We start from the raw sequence: 16,735 nt of genomic DNA on the forward strand, positions 1-16,735 counted from the left end.
TCAGGATAATCACTGACTCTAAACCCCAAATCAGCCACATTTCTTTAACAACACAACACTGCCTGGACAACACACATGGCTGTCTTGAGAATTAAACCAGTAATTTTTCCAGTAATAACCGTCTAGAAAATGCCAAAACATTCGCAAAAATGCTCAGGTGAGATTTTTTTTTATTTGCACAAAACCCATGCTTTTACTACAGCCCACTCTGAGTCCTGCAATTCTCCGTAGTCCCATTTGAGCCAATATAACCTGTTCAAACTTCAGTTAAAAATACTGCAGTCAGAAAACAGCGCAGAGCATATAATTGCAGCTTTAACACCTCTCCATCGGCTGTCTGTTTTTGGTTTCATTTCAAGATTTTAATGAGCAATTTGAGCATTACCTCCTGACTACTGCATATGTCTGAACTTTTAACCCCTCATCAGTCTAAATGTGCAGCCTGTACAGTGAAATTGAAATGGTTTCCAAGACTTTGTGCTGATAAGATGTCCACACCAGTGAAAGAAACTTAAGACTAAAGAAACTAGAGGTAGCTCACAATCTCCTCAAAAGGTAAGCAGGTCCGGACGACAATCAGAAAACACAATCCAGCAAACCGTATTTTCATCGTCATCACAGCATGAACATGAGCAATAAACACTTTGGCAAAGACTGCCTGAAAGATACTGAATTAAATAAACTATATATTACTATTACTTTACTGAATACATACAATAGGAATAGGGGTGAGGATGTCAGAGCATCATGACTCAGTTTAATGTGAGATTTCAATTACATCTACTGTTGTTCTCTGTTTTGGTAATCTGTCAGTGTTCTATCACTTTAATTGCCCACTAAGGCCCATATCTTAAAAGCATTATTAGTTAGTGTTTTCAATACACGGTTTCACTGTAATCTGTGGCTGCCTCATAATTTAGCCGCTAGCAGTAGCCGTAGTTTCCTAATTTGTGGAAATGGCTGTGCTTTTTGTTCGGTTTTTGCAGGTCAAGTCTCTGCTAAAGAGATGCGTTTAGAACAGACTGTTAAAGTTAATATGACTTTAGGAAGCTGTTACGGGACTCCAGATAATGTTGTCCACGGGCTAAGAGGCACAGCAAACCTTACAGTGATGGCTGAGCCGAGCACTGTCAGAAAAATAAGTTCCAGTTGCACTGACACCAACAAGTGAATTACTGTAACATCATTTGCGTAAACTGGACATGCTTTTGTAATATTGAGGCGTTTATTACAACTTCAGCAACATCTGCTACCTCAGCTTCCAAACACAGCTCTGCTAATTCACCAGAGCTGCTCCACTACGCAAATGTGCTCAATATGCAAATCTGTCTCTCTCTGTAAACAATCGATTTCAGTGATTGGCTGTTACTCGGGATGTGTGCGAGCCATCACTATAGACCACATATTGACTACAGACAGAGAGAGAGTTGCATCATAACAGGAAGAAAAATGCTAAACATCTGCCCCGATAATCGCTCAGGTCGATAATCAGTGGATTCCTAATCTTATCTAGTAGGTCTATTTCCTTACCATGAAATTCCGGATGGACCTGTGGAAGACCGTCCCATCGTAGTAGCCTTTTTTACAAAGACGGATGAAATTCTCACCAGCTTTGGGAACCTGGAGGAAAGAGTATGCAGATATTAATTATTAAAAAACAAAAAACAAACACCCACAACAAAAGTGAGTGAACAATTCTCAACGGTTGGCACTGTTTCCCTGTTACTGAATGGGCTGAATGTGCCAAAAAAAGAAAAAAAAATCAGCTGCTCTACGATTATATAGTCAACAGAAATCAGCTGTGTGGTTTAAAATTAGTACGTTGGAACACAACCTAAACACGAGAACAGACACGTGGTGCCTGTTTGGCCTCGAAGTGTCGATGGATGAAGGCTTTATAAGGTCACTCCATTGTTTGCCTCCAGAGAGCCAGAACACACTGGACAGGTGTTGCACTACAGAGGTTGTATTTCTGCTTCCAGAATGAAGGTTCGCATTCGCATAAACAAACAGAGTCGCACATTTTCAACTCTGTCTGACCTGCAAGAAAGTGTTTCGCTATACACTTAAGTCTGCGATGAAGTGGAGTTCATCTGTTGCCTGCGGCAGCCTCACGTATTGACATAGCCAGAAGGGAGGCTTAGTTCTAGTCTGCCGGTGTAAAAAAGCAGACATGTGGGTTGCTGAAGGTACATCCTGGGTTATCTAAACTTTTAGGCATCCTGTAAATCATTACAAAACACCTACTATTGACAGAAACTAATTTAGACTCTGTGAAATAAGGCATCCTTTGTCCCCCCGAGCAGGAGGCGTGGCTTCGACTATGACGTCCATCAGGTCTGCTGCTATTAACGTCAACAGCCTTGAGGAACACTTCTCTGAATGCGCTTGAGCATGTGTGTGTGAGAAACTAAGTTTTTCCCCTTAGCCACAATGGCTGGTGGTTTCCAAGAATCATCAGATGGTTTCGTAAAACCTATTTTTATTCCCGGGCTTTTCACCGTGTGACGGGTTCCTCTAAGCTCTGGTGGTCTCATTTCCACCTACAACTCAATTTTGCTGTTGGGGTTCAACGCTCTGCCATTTGATTTTTTTTAAAGCTCTCTGGTACAAAGAGGCTTATTGTTTTAAACCACTGCGTCGAGAAAACTGCTCGATTTTTTTTTTTTTTTTTACAATTTTGCTGTAAAATAGATTTTTGGGCTGAGAAAAATGCTTGAAAACCAGCTGTAAAATGACAAGCCGTCTGGTACAACCGATAACTTGTGCATTGATGTCGTGCTTCAACTCCCTCTGGACAAACTCCCACGTCAGAGATCTCTATCGTTGCCTCTCGAGCCTCTTCAGTTTGTTGCTGTCGCTGCCCCGTAATGACAGTTAATCTAGCATGCATGCTTTTGTATTCATTTATTTTTTCTTTCTGTGTGTGAAGCTCAAGAATGCTTAAAATGCAGTCCAATTTAGAAACATGCCTAGGTGTCTAAAATTGCAGGCCATCAGTGATGTCAGCATGGAAACAATGTTCGCTGACACAGACAGAAAAATGAAGAAAACGTAGAAAATGTCCTAATTCACATATCGCTTATGGGCTCTCTCCTTCCCAGACAACCAGCCAAAAATAAAATAATAAAAAAAGGGATAAGGGACATAAAATCCATTAACGTGAATTAATTAATTAAAAAAAAAAAAAAAAGTAATTAGATTTTAATGTAAATCAACTTTATTCCAGCCAGAATTGTGTGCATTTGAGGAGCTTCCTAATAGTTTATGTATTCACTTTATTTTCATGCAAATCTAAACTCGTAGGCGCCTGTAGAAGATAGTCATAACATAAAGTAACAGCCCGACTGTGTTTTATATTTACGATTAACTGAACTGTGCAGATGGGCATTTGTATAATAGAATTAAATTAGCTAAAAAAAAAAAAGTAGCATTGTTTGTTGTAATGAAATTGTCATTACTGTGATTATTGTTGTTACTGTTGCAGTTGTTATTATTGTTAATTCTTTGACTATAATTATTAATGATCATTATTATGGTATTATTATAGTATAGTATCGTAGTAGTCGTACTCTAGTAGTATTGTTATTGTTATTCATATTTTTATTACTATTTTTATTGCTGTTATTACTATTGTTATTGCTGTCATTTTTACTGTTGTTGTTATAATAATGATAACAATTATTATTACTACTATTATTGTAACTGCATTTATTGTTTTGCAATTTTACTATTGTTATTACCGGCATTATTATTGTCATTATTTTTACTGTCAGTGCTGTATGATAATTCTTCTATTATTACTATTGTTGTCATTGTTATTAGAACTGTTATTCTAAGTGTTGTTGTTGTTGTTAATATTGCTGCTGTCATTGTAATTATATTGGTTTTTGTTGCTGTTATGATACTAATGTATTAATTTTCAGCGCCATTTTTCATTTTGTAAAATCTAACAGTCGTCCAAACCCTGTCTGTTGAATCAAAGATGCTTTATTAATATATAATAAAGTTGCCACTTTCCCTGATTTCATGTGTGACTGAAGCTAAAGGCCACGTCGTCCGACACTTCGCCCAGGTTGAGGTCAGGGTCTGACACATCTGAAGCTGGCTGATGAACCGGGCGCTTTACGTGGAGGTGGTGACTGGGAGTGTATGTGACAGTGGAGCGCCACTAATTAATTCATAAACAGCAGGCTACGAATAGAGCTGCAATCTTGTGTGAAAAACCACTGGGGAGGAAGGTGGGGAGGAGGAGGAAGAAGAGAAGGAGGAGGAGGATGTGGGGCACCGAGGGCAGGTTGTCTAACCGCTGCAACTTTCCCCTCATTATTCTGATTCGACGGCTCAGAAGCCAATGAAAGCCGAGCAGATGAAGTGCCCGGTTACCAGGGAAAGAAATGCGTTCCTGGAGTTCACGCTGCCTCTCTGGAGCCTCGCATCTAACCCTAAAAGCAGCGGCACACAAGGAGCACATTTTTTTTATTTGTATTTTTTTGCCAAAGCTGTAAACTTGGCAACCTGGGGGACACATTCTGCAAACGGCTGATTATTTGGATGAGTCACGCTAAATACGATTTCACCACCTGCTCAGGCCGAAACCTACGTCACAACATTATTATTTGAATTAAATCAGCCAAGTCTGAATCAGAGTCTCCGTGTCAAAACAGCAGACCTCATTTGTAATATATTTTACAAGATAGCTTTGCTAATATCTGACAATAAAGATTTAAAAAAGGGCAGCTTTTTTCTTTTCATCATCCTTCTGACACCACCTGCCACGGACTGAAAATTACAGGCCTGACACATGATATCAAATTAACTTCCTTTTTCCTTGTAGCTCTAAGCAGCAGCGACAATATGGAAATAGAAAAAAAAAAAAACTGTGAAGGCTGCGTGTGATATCCTGACTTGAACTCTCTTAAGTTACAGAAGACGCAAACAAAAGTCTCTGCAAGTGTGTTTGTCTTCAATACAACAACTGGCATCAGTGTTATTTCCTCCAGTTGCCTTTATGTTTGTTGTAAATGTGCGAATTTCTTACCTTATCACAGTGCAACTCCAGATTCAGATCTCCCTTGTTGGTGTGCAGACGGACGTAGCCTTTTTTCTTCACGTACTGGTAGCGCACCGTGTCGTCCGAGATGGCATCTGTTACAAAAAAAAATAAAAACACAGAGTCGGTTATATTAGATAAAAATGTTTAAGATTACGGCTCTACAAGCAAGCAGGGACTGCGGTTTTTTTGGAAAACAATCTCAAGATGTTATTGATTGTTTATGAGTCTCAGCTTGATGTTGCCGCAGGTGAGATGTGTGACCTTTAAAAACCCTCCATGCCTCTGCAGTGCAGGCTGTTATCTAGATTTATGCGCAAGTGTTATTCTCCTGCGAACATCTTTAATCCAAACTGCTTTTGTTTTAAAAGTTACTGTTGGTGCAACTCAGTCTTAAAACAGTATCTGATCTGGAAAAAAAATGCAAAATTTGAAATTTCACCATAGACACTGATGACAAAAATGCAAATTCTTTCGTTCATGCACTTCACTACAATGTACCGTTCTAAGACATGCCTCCCTGTTACTCAGATTGACGTACATGTAAATATATATGTCATGTCGTCTCTTTTCAAAATTTTGAACTAGGTCACTAAATCCAAACATTGTCCTTCTCTTCTGAAGTGTACTGAACCTACTCTACAGTTGCATAACAGCAGGATCTCTCCCATGGGGCAGCTCAGAGGCTGACAGGGGAAGAAAACGCAGTCGAAATGAGCAGCTCCCACTTGCAGCTGCATATAACCGTGCGATCACGAAGCCGCGCTTTGATACAAAACGAGCACACGCGACTAGTCGGCCGTCCCTGGATGAATGGAGGTTAAAGCAGCGACAGCAAGAAGAGACAAATGCTTCTTTCTGCAGCTTTTTTTTTTTGTGTGTTTACTTGCCTGCTTCATGTGTCGTTGCAGGAGTCATGGCTGTGGATGTGAAGGAGGCAGAAACTCTGCCTGTGGAGTAGTGGGCCTGAGGAATAAACAGACAAATGACAAGCGTTAAGTCGTGTTGTTAACCAAACTTTCTGCTGTCACATTTTTCCTCACTGTGGGCTCATTTTTCACTGCAATATAAAACCTGCACCTCTATATAAACAGCACAACCATGGCTGGAAATAGAGGGAACTCAATGTGTTTTGGGCAATAAGACAAAGCTACAATGCCATGAATTATTTTTTCAAACTGAATTTAGCACATGCAACACTTAACCAAGCCCCTACAGGTGTAACCAATACTGTTAAAAAGAAGAAGGAAATAACCATGATGGAACCACATATTACAAACTTGACTACTTATACTACTAAGTACTTACTGTTTTACTACTAAAAACAAAGTTGAACATCTCTTCTCTTCTACTTTACAGAAACTGAAAAAACCTGGAACCTGCACAACCTTTTTGCACATTTTTCCAATACCGAAGGAAAAGAAAATGGTGGTCCAATCTACATTTGTAAATTGTAAAATTGTAAAAGTTCAGCTGAACAGTCCTGAATTTTTGTTATGTGAATGTTGTCGATTGCGCCAAATAGCTCAGAATTTTTTCTCATTTTCATAAATTCTGGTGCGAATTGTTTATTTTTTTTGGTAAATTTCTAAATGAGACATTTGGAAAACAGTGACGTTGATGACTTATCATGATTTTAAGCTGAGATTTGATTAATTTACACAATGGAACAAGGCTGCAAGGTGCTCGGTGGTTAGCACCATTGCCTCACAGCAAGAAGGTCGCCGGTTCACATCCTGGTGAGGACACCAGAATCTTTCTGCGTGGAGTTTACACGTTCTCCCCGTGACAGCGTGGGTTCTCTCCGGGTTCTCCGGCTTCCTCCCACACAGTCCAAAAACATGTTGAGGTTAATTGGTGATTCTAAATTGTCCGTAGGTGTGAATGTGAGTGTGCTTGGTTGTCTGTCTCTAAGTGTGGCCCTGTGATAGACTGGTGACCTGTCCAGGGTGTCCCCTGCCTTCACCCTGAGTCAGCTGGGATAGACTCCAGACCCCCATGACCCTAGTGAGGATTAAGTGGTGTATAGATAACGGATGGTTGGATGGACACAATGGAACAGCACGTCAAACAAATTCAAGGACCATCAGAAACTAGAAAAATCTGATGATTCTTTCTGTTTTCACAGTTTCTGGATCATAAATAATGTTATTTTTAAAATGCTTTTAGAGATATCTAACACACTGTGTTTTCTAACACACTGGTGGGTTCTAGGTATTAGAGGGTTAAATGATACTTGATGTTGAATATCTTGCTGTTTTCCTTTCCTCCTCTCAAAATAAAAGCCCAGACAGAGGAGAGTTCTGGGTGGCAGAAAACCTGGCATCAGCACAGCTCGGATCAAGTGACACCAACGCTGCATTCAAACCCCCGGGACACCTAATAAGTTAATTTAATGCCGCCTGACCTAAAGAAATAAATTCTCAACTCTCAGGGTTTTTCCCTCAGTGCATGGGGGCTGCATCATTATCCTCGTGTGACCTCAGTAACTGGCTGTATAGTCAGTTCAGTGTTACTTATACGGCATCCATTCAGCGCAGAAGTCATCTCAGGACACTTTCCTTACAGTATTATATTATAGAGAGAAACACAACAAAAGCTTCCCTTTGAGCAGCATTTGGCGACGGAGGCAAGAAGAAAAACCAACTCCCTTTTAGCAGAATATAGGACGAGGTATAGGATGAAACCTCTGGAGAAAGCCAGTAAGTGGAGACTGTTTGTTTTTCTGAGATTATGCGCTCAATTATTTATTGCTTTTTAAAGCGTAATAATGGCAGAGAGTTGAGCTGTTTAAGAAAATCTGAGAAAGGGACGCACGAGGACATGGTCATCAGCCGATGAAGACTTTAAAATGAAATCCTGGCATCGTCTCAACACGAACACATGCACAGAAAACGTTACTTAAAAATAAATATGACCTGTTTTACATGTAAGCTGAAGTTGTCCTGAGGGAGCAATGTCTTCCCTCGGGTGAATTTACATAATGGATTTGTTAAGTAATTTCGTCTAGCTCGTCTCGTTTCTCTGAAGTCACTTTGGCTCGGCTGCTGTCCTTCTGGACGCGCTCGTAGATAGCAGCGACTTGATTAATATTGACATTCTGTTTTTTTTGTGTCTGTTGTCTCCTTGTTTCAACTTTTATCTTAATTGTTGTTAAGTTGCCTTCTGGGCATTCAGAATATAATAGCAAGAAGACGAACAAGAAGGAGATGGAGGGAGAAGAAGAAGAAGAAGGAGAAAAGGAAGAAGGAGAAAAAGAAGAAGAATCCTCAACAGGAGAAACCTGACGTTCTCAAATTAGGTGGAAAAAATGCACAATATTCTTGCAATCGTCCAAAATAAGTCGGAGAAAATAGCTGCTTAGTGCACAAATCCGACATCATGAGTCTCTTTTCTTTGATAATTATATCAAAATAACAATAATTATATTTCTGTAATCGAGTCAAACAAGAAAAACAGACAAACACTGAAAAAATGACTGATTCCAGCTCCCCCAATGTGAGGATTTGCTGCTTTTCTTTTCTTTTTTGTTTTGAAAAATAACACAATAAATTAAATGTACATGGCTGTGAGGCTACACTATTTAATGACAAGAGTCAAATCAACAATCACAATCATCACCTTCAGCCTTCAGTGGACATTTATCCTTTTGTGAAATCCAGATTTGAGGCTCAGCTGAATATACGTAGCAGGTTTTCTGCTCAGAGGCACTTCAACGGGCAGATCTCCCCTCATTAAAACAGTCCTGAAGCTTCATCCTATAGCTGAAGAACAGTTTTCTACACTCCACCGCACCTCGTTCCAGCTTCGCACTCGGCCGACCCTCTCATTGGCACTAAGTGGTACGTCAAGTGCAAACTAGCTTAATGACAGCCTCTGCGTGATTAAGAACAGACCCCCCACCCGGGCTTGGAGAAACTTCCTCCACCGCATAATTAAGAAGGTTTTCTGAGCTTAAATAGTTTTTTTGAATAGTAATATACACCTAAAAAGACGCCACAAACAACGTGGTGAGACTGGAGGAGTTATTCCAGTCAAGGGAACAACAGCAACTCGGCGAAAGCGCAGAAGTGAAAGTGGATTTCAAGAGCTGGAGTCTACTCCACAGTCCTGGTTTAGCAATCTTCTGCTCTAGTTCTTGTGAAGGCGCATGAAAGCACAGACTTTACCTTGTCTGACCTATAATTCCTGCTCCCTCAGATGCTGTCAGAGCGTCACCTCGACTATGAACCCGAGAGCAGCCGAGAAAACGCAAAAAAGAAAAAGAAGAAGCGAGACGTTGCGTAGCATCAAAGAAGGGCTGATAAGAGAGAAGGTGTAGATGCAGTTCAGACTGAAGCAGACTTCATCTCTGCGTTTATTCAAGGACACGACCGCGGCGGTAACGCGTCCGCGACTGACCTTCTTTGTTACACGTCGCTGTGTTTGTTGCCCCTGCAGTAAAACCAGATTAACTGAGAGCAGCACTGTGGGAAAGTTACGGTACACATCCAGAGATGATTTTAAATAAAGAATATAAATATGCTTCATATTTAAATATTTTAAAACATGTTATCAATCACTCAGACCTTTGCATGTTATTGATTTTAAGTTTTTTTTTTTAAACATTTGCTTGCATTCCTGCACTGTAGATGTAAAGCATTACTTCTTTTTCATCACATGTCTGTAGAGATTCTTTGTTCTGTTTCTGGATGCAGCTGTTTGTCTCGTTGCCAACGATGCTGTCAGTGTATTGCTAATTGTGTGGCTCCCTCCTGTGTACAAAGAAAAACCTACACTCCCTCACCTTGTAGAAATGCTGCGGCAGCACAAACACCAAACCAACTGAGATGTCTGAAAAGGGGCCAAACAATTCATCAAAAATAAATCAGAACACGGACAAGTGCAATATCCAAAAAAAAAAAAAAACAGGAATTTTGCAATGTTTTGATAAAGTTAAACATGTCAAATGAAGCATCGTGGTGCGACAGAGATGCCTCAGCAGACAAATCCTTTCCTCCAGACATGAGGGAATGTGCTTGTTTGGGATTACATCATTTTTTTATATTTAGTTGTTGTTGTTGAAAAGAAATACAAAAAATAGCCATGAACAGTAAAATCATGACTCATATCACAAGATCAGTGAAAATAATTGCAACATAATTTTGTTTTGCATCCGTTCAGTCCTACTTAGAAATTCAAATTGTTTTGACTGAACAACTAAAGAAGGACAACATGTGGTATAATTGAAAGCTTCAGAAAAAGCTAGTCAGTGGACATTGAAGCCTTTTTGTTAACAGTTAGGAAGGGTCACGAATGATTTTTAAAGCTGAACTTTTCAAACACAACACAAACAGAAGCTGCAATCTGAGAAATCAGAGACAGCATGAACCAGCAAACTCCCACTGCCTTTAAAACAACTTTAACTGCAAGCTGTCAGTCTGTCTGCAAAGGTTTTGTATTTTTTCTAAATAACCTTTATCAGACATTTCAGTAGCCTTGTTTTTAAGATGTGGAAATTTGAAGCAAACTTTAATAAAAGGAAAAATTATTCTTGTTTCCGTTAACAGCATTCGAGTGAACAAACCAGGCTGCATAGTGTCATCAGAAAGTTGTGATATAGATTATGTTACACATGCTGTAATAAACAGAGCAGAAGATGCCAGAAACAAGCCCAGCTGTTCTCCAACCACAAAAAAAACTAAAGAAGAAACAAACCAAATGTCTTCAAACACTATTTTCAATCAGCTCCAAGTTGTTTCATGTCAGTATCGGCCATGTTTCACGCCATCCAGAAACAAAGGCACCAAAAGAGGCGGATACGTGAGTTAAACCTTCATTACAGCAGAATATATTCAGAAACGGCACCTCCATCTCTCATAAAGTGCATTAACTTGTTCTAAAAAAAAAAAAACACCTCAGGCGAGCATAAAAACTTTTTTTGCAAACTAAAAAGGTTTCTTCAAACCTTTTCCCAAATGTGACACTTTTAGGAAACACAGCTGCTGTGTTGGGGTCATCTGAATAATCCAGCTACTTAACCCTGACATACTGGTCATATTTTATGCCTTCACACTGTCAAGAATTCCCTCATGGTAAGTGTCCATGCCAAATTTTAAACTACAGATCTATTTAGAATGTCTAAATAGCCCATGTCACATTAATAAATGTAAATAAAACACATACATAAAACAGTTCCCCAATTTCCAGATTCACTAAAACCACCATTTTCCTTGATTTGATCCACACTGGTAGATCTAAAACCCATCTCAATGGACACACGGGTCACATTTGACTCCAAACAGCCTCAGAGCACAAACATTTGTAGCACCTGTACAAAAGTCATCAAATTTCAGGCTAAAAGAACGACTTTAGGGTATTTATACTGCTGTCACATTGAACCCAAAACAACATGTAAGGGTAAAGCAGCTTTTACTGTTGTAGAAGGAAGATCATACGGGAAAGAAAAATAGCTTCACATCTCTGAAAATCTTCTCAGGTGTACAACACCTCGAGCATCGCAATGTTTCTACTCACAGCGTTTAGTTTGTCCGTCTTCTTGGCCTGCGGCTCCTTCATGGTGGAAGCCAGCAGCTGATCCCCCTTGTAGTCTTTGTAAAGTTCAGCCAGAGTCTCCCTGGTCTCCAGATTGGTGCTCTTCAGGTGGTACGCCGGGTCCTGCTTGGCCTTTTCCTCATCTGAAGCATACCAGGTCCAGGTAGGGGAAAGGAAACACATGAACCAAAGCGTTTTCAGATTCCTGATTAGAATCTCGCCAAAAAAAAGAGCACATCAAAAATAGTAAATGAACAGAGAACATGTTGGTTACTCACCTGGATCCAACACTTTCAGGTTGTTTTTTACGTGGAAAAAGTCAGAAACGTTGAATTTATCCAGATTTGTGGGGTCCTACAAAGACAAACCAAATGTCACAATTAGATTAAAAGGTCATTTTTACCGGCTCATTTTTGCAAAACTATAATAAATACACAAAAGCAATAACCCACCTGAAGCGTGATGAGATCCTTTCTGGTGAAAGGTTCATCGGTCAGCAGATCTTTAAAACTTTTGGTCTTGATGTTGAGTTGCTCAACAGCCTGAGCGGGAAAAAAAAGGTAAAACAAAGTTAATTTAAAGTTTCTTCTTGATTCATTTTCAACTTCAGCTCGACAGCAATGTGACAGATTTCTGCTTGTTTACTTTAGCTCAGATTCGACTTGGTCAAGAGGAACTTGCGAGGTCTCAGAAAGCCTGTGAGCCCTGGTTTGTTTGGAAAAACATTTGCTGAACACAAGTAATTCAGTGTGATGTAAGTCAGCATCTTGTGAGACCATGTGGGCCGAGCATCTGCCCCGCATCATGCTGAAATCAAAATCAATATCATCTCAGTGCGTGTCGTGTTTGTGTGTGTAATTTTAGACATCGACTTGTGTGACTGAAGTATTTGTATTTGAGGATCGATGCGGCAGAAGAGAGCGCGAGTTCACCCACCTCATAAGAAAACACATTCCCGGTGACCTTGTTGGCAACGATGTGAGAATTATTTGTGAAGACGTTGTAGAGAACAGGGCAGTGATACTTTCCTGGAAGAAAATGAAAAGAGCAAAGCAGCGGGCTGAGCGGCCGAGTCGCTCTCAATCTGCTGCCACGAGGTGAAAACTCATCTCGAGGAGTCAAGGAGTGCCTCATGTAATGTGCTCTCTGCTGAATTATCCCACCTTCCTCCTCCGCTCCCCTTATTTTGCTCTTATCCCCCCCTCTCACCTAAATTACCCTCTAACACTCTCTGAGTCCAATCTTCTCTCTCAAGCTGCCCTCAGACGCAGCAGTGCAGCGAGATCAGTGTGGCTTTGACCTTTTTTATTCCCACCTGCTGGCCGAGTTTGATGATGGGGATCTCGTAAAGTAAGGTTAACTCTAAATGTAGGATCACCTCATTACGCTCCGAGTGTCTTCAGATTAAAACGGAAGCATATTTACCATCGTTGTTCTTGGCAAAGTTCAGTTTGATGAGGGCTTTCGCCTCCAGTTTCTGTGAAATAGAAAGAAAAACACAAGTTTCCAATATGAAATGCTTCTTTAAATGCTGATGAACGTTAAATCTCGCAATTTGATGAGATTTAAAGAGATTTAAGGGGGATTAAAAGGGAAGTGTTGAGGGTGAAGGTGTAAACTGCAATCAGTGCTAATGTTTAAGTACTGTTATTTCTTGTGTTTTATATTCAGCTCTTTGCCAATTATTACATAAAACCTATACATGACACTTCATACATCTGGTCTAGTAATGAATTAGGAGGTTGACTTTTTCACCTGTTCATATAATGAAAAAAAGTTGAGGAAAGAGTTGAATTTATGCTTATTTGATAAGGTCAAATTATTATTATCCTGGATTTTCAGTTCAGTCCTCATAAAATGAGTTAATTAGGGCCAAAACCTACATTAAAATAAAACAAAATTAGGCTGAATTATAAGAATTTCATATTTTCTCATGTTCCATATTTTAAATTTATGAAACATTTTATCTCAGAAGCCATTTAAATTTATTCAGCTTCTCCACAAAATAACTCCCACAGCGTTGTCATTCGGCGAGGACACAAACAAAATTGTTTTCAGCAGGTCCACATGGTTAAATGACTCCCACAGCGTTTTCAACTGTTTAACTATTGACCCTGAAAAATGCTAGAAAATTGCAAAATTTCCAAACAAGCGTGATACTGGGGTCCTAGAAAGTTCCTCTAAGTGTAAATATATGGACGTACGCATGTCTTTGGTCGACATTTAACCAACTTTAGAGGCTCTTAAACATCAGTAAAATTTGATATATGGTGAGCTTGGCAATACAAGGTTATAGTTGTTTGCTATTTTAAAATGGCTTCTCAGGTTAGAGGTTTTAACGAAGATGAAAATACAAAAATTCCTAGATCTGAAAACATTCTCAAAGTCCAGCCAAAACACACTACAAGTAAGTAAACTCTGAACAAAATCTGACATAGTGGAGCAGCACAACAGTCTGAAACGACTGACCCAACTCTTAGAAATGGTGAGAAATAAATGATAAATATACAAATATACGTGTTTGCTTACTTCTCCAGAGGCCGGATTGGTGCCGTACTTCTTGATCCATGGAACAATGCTCCTAAGACAGAAGATGTAATTGAACTTTTCGGCCAAACCAGAAGGGAAACCAAAGCTTGTGATATACAGTCCAAAATGTTTCTAACAATAAACATGCATTATGATGAAAATATCTGCTCTTGGAACTACCTGGTTTAGTCTGACAAGTAGCAGCCAAATTAATTCTTATAGTTTCACCAGTAACAAAGTAAAACAAGCATGAAAACACAACTGGCACTTGATTAGTTTGTGTGCATTAGCACTATCAGTATTATCACATGAATATTCAATGACAGCTGACAATCAAAATATCCCTTATAGCCAAGCAGACTGGCTTCCAAACAGTTGATTTATTTTAAACGCAGCACCATCTACTCACAGCAGGTCAAAGACGACTCCCTCCTCAGTACAAACAGGATACTCAAACGGCTGAAGAGACAAGCTGAAATGTTTCAGAGGAAACCAGCATGAGACAAAAACACAAAACATACAAGGAATTTTAGTCTAAATGCAGATTTTCCCCATCTATGTAATTCATTTCTGTCTATACCTTACTACTGGTTACACATCACAGCTTGGACTACACTGACAGATCTAATGTGTTTCTCCTGGAGATGGTAAAGCGATTGCTGTTACCTGCAGTGGTCGAATGGAAGCCGTCTGAAGTTCGCCTGTGGGATTTCTGGAAAGTGAAAACATAAAGCAAACCCAAATAAAAGTCAAGTGGTATTCAGTTCCTTATATATGTTTTTTTTTTTTTTAATACATTTGCAGAAACTGATCAGCACATAATTAAACTACATGTCACTGTGGACAAAGAGTGATTGGATCATGGAATTAGGAAAAGCTTTACAAGCCTCTATAACACCCAGTGTAGTGCTAACGGTGATTGTTGGCTACTGCCCCACATTCTTTAAAAGTCCTGCATCACTGACATGAAGCATCACGGCTGCACTTCTGTTTGTTTACAAGTGTGAGGCTGGCTCTGGGAACTAAACACATAAATTCGATTGTGGATTACTTTAGAGGACCATTATAAGAGCAGGTTAATTCAGTTTGATGGTTGGTTGTATTTATTGCAGCCCAAAGATGAGACTCGAAGGATAACAAAACACCCTGAAGAACAACACACTAGGAATGTCCTGATCAAGTTTTCTTTTGCCTTTGATCTGATCTGATCTAACATTTACCACCTGCATATCAATACTGTTTTCCTAAATAATACAGACTTCAAGTATTGTAGATCAGCTGTAGTGTCATCTTGCACCACCAGATGGAGGCTCTTACAGTTTGACACTGGAGCAACCCGAGGAGACATACAGTTCTGTGTTAGCAGACAAAGAGCATCGTGGGCTTTACCTAGTAAAGAGGCACCATGACGAAGTTTTCTGTGATGCTTAATGACCTCCTCCCAGTGTGCAGTGTTACATCAAGTCAGGCTCAACTACGATCGTGTTCCTAAATCCAGTGGCATATTTAACACCCGTCTGTATCACATCTGGCCTGTATCATGTAACTGGGGCAGCTCAGGACAGATGTCTGGTGTGCTCAATTTGTAATTCAACTTTGAAATTACTGAGCAATAATGCTGCTATTATTTTTTTTTTTTAAGTACATTTTCAACACCTGTGTGACAACACATTTAAACAAGGGATTGGGCTCAGTTTGTGCCGATACCGATCAGTTAAAACCTGCTACAATGCAATGTCCCTCAGCAAAGTTACTGATGTGTGGGTCCCACCTCAAGTGACAAAGCAGCCTTCCAACTAAGTTATAATACTGTGTGCAATTTGTGAGGCTGTGATCATTGGTCCACCTTCTCTTCTCTCCTACGTGTCTCCAGGCAAACCAGGCATAATAATGTGCATTACTAGACTTTAAAGTAGCTTCTATCTATCACAAATCTCTCTGCGAGCAGACTATGCGACAAATAGCAACATGTACTTGCGGAAGAGGATTACAGAAACACATTGCTGCCTCTAGTATTCCCAGACTATAATCCTTGATCCCTTGATGATAGCATCTGTGCTGCTGAAAATACACCAAAGACCAAGTCGCAGCTATAACGAAAATATTTTAGGGAGACAAGACAGATACAGGCTTGGAAATTTGGTGTAACCTGAGAGTAAAGCAGCTCTCCTGTGTCCTACAGCAGCAGCTGGGGGTCGGATCATGTTAGGTTCAGGTGGCTGATTATCACATATTTTTGCAGATTGGCTCTTCCAATAGGTCGAAGAGGTGCAGGTATAAAACCCTGACCTGCACATCCCTACTGGTGGTGCTGTATGCTCACTGCTTTGCTGCTGACTGAGGAGAAAAATGTGTTGCTGCAAAAAGTGGCAAACACGGAAAATCTCCATGTGGACAACAGCAATCTCTTCTGTAAAAGTACAACTAATGAATCTGTGACTTATATCACCTGAAGGAAAAGACCAAACATTCTGTTCTCATGTGGTCATTATAAGCAGAAAATTTAATGGTATGACCTTGATGTCTTGTTCGCAGCACCAACAAACTGAGCAAAAAGCTATCCACCATCTCACACATGGAAACTAACACACACACACGTCCCTGTGTGCTTCTGAAATA

At 39.9% G+C, this 16,735-nt stretch overlaps 1 protein-coding gene across 1 annotated transcript in view; it reads right to left on the reverse strand.

Moving 5' to 3' along the window:
- ppil2 (peptidylprolyl isomerase (cyclophilin)-like 2) overlaps window positions 1-16,735 on the reverse strand; it is a 41,974-nt gene that overhangs the window by 23,536 nt on the left and 1,703 nt on the right. The window contains exons 3-13 of the mRNA XM_008303207.1: window positions 14,783-14,828; window positions 14,526-14,588; window positions 14,117-14,168; window positions 13,013-13,064; window positions 12,524-12,615; window positions 12,040-12,129; window positions 11,866-11,941; window positions 11,570-11,730; window positions 5,944-6,019; window positions 5,042-5,148; window positions 1,531-1,620 (exon numbers count right to left, since the gene is read on the reverse strand). Coding sequence (XP_008301429.1) covers window positions 1,531-1,620; window positions 5,042-5,148; window positions 5,944-6,019; window positions 11,570-11,730; window positions 11,866-11,941; window positions 12,040-12,129; window positions 12,524-12,615; window positions 13,013-13,064; window positions 14,117-14,168; window positions 14,526-14,588; window positions 14,783-14,828 — 905 coding nt within the window. The remainder of the gene's footprint in view (window positions 1-1,530; window positions 1,621-5,041; window positions 5,149-5,943; window positions 6,020-11,569; window positions 11,731-11,865; window positions 11,942-12,039; window positions 12,130-12,523; window positions 12,616-13,012; window positions 13,065-14,116; window positions 14,169-14,525; window positions 14,589-14,782; window positions 14,829-16,735) is intronic.

The sequence above is a fragment of the Stegastes partitus genome, unplaced genomic scaffold (genome assembly GCF_000690725.1).
Source record: "Stegastes partitus isolate 25-593 unplaced genomic scaffold, Stegastes_partitus-1.0.2 Scaffold1958, whole genome shotgun sequence".
Taxonomy (NCBI): Eukaryota; Metazoa; Chordata; class Actinopteri; family Pomacentridae; genus Stegastes; species Stegastes partitus.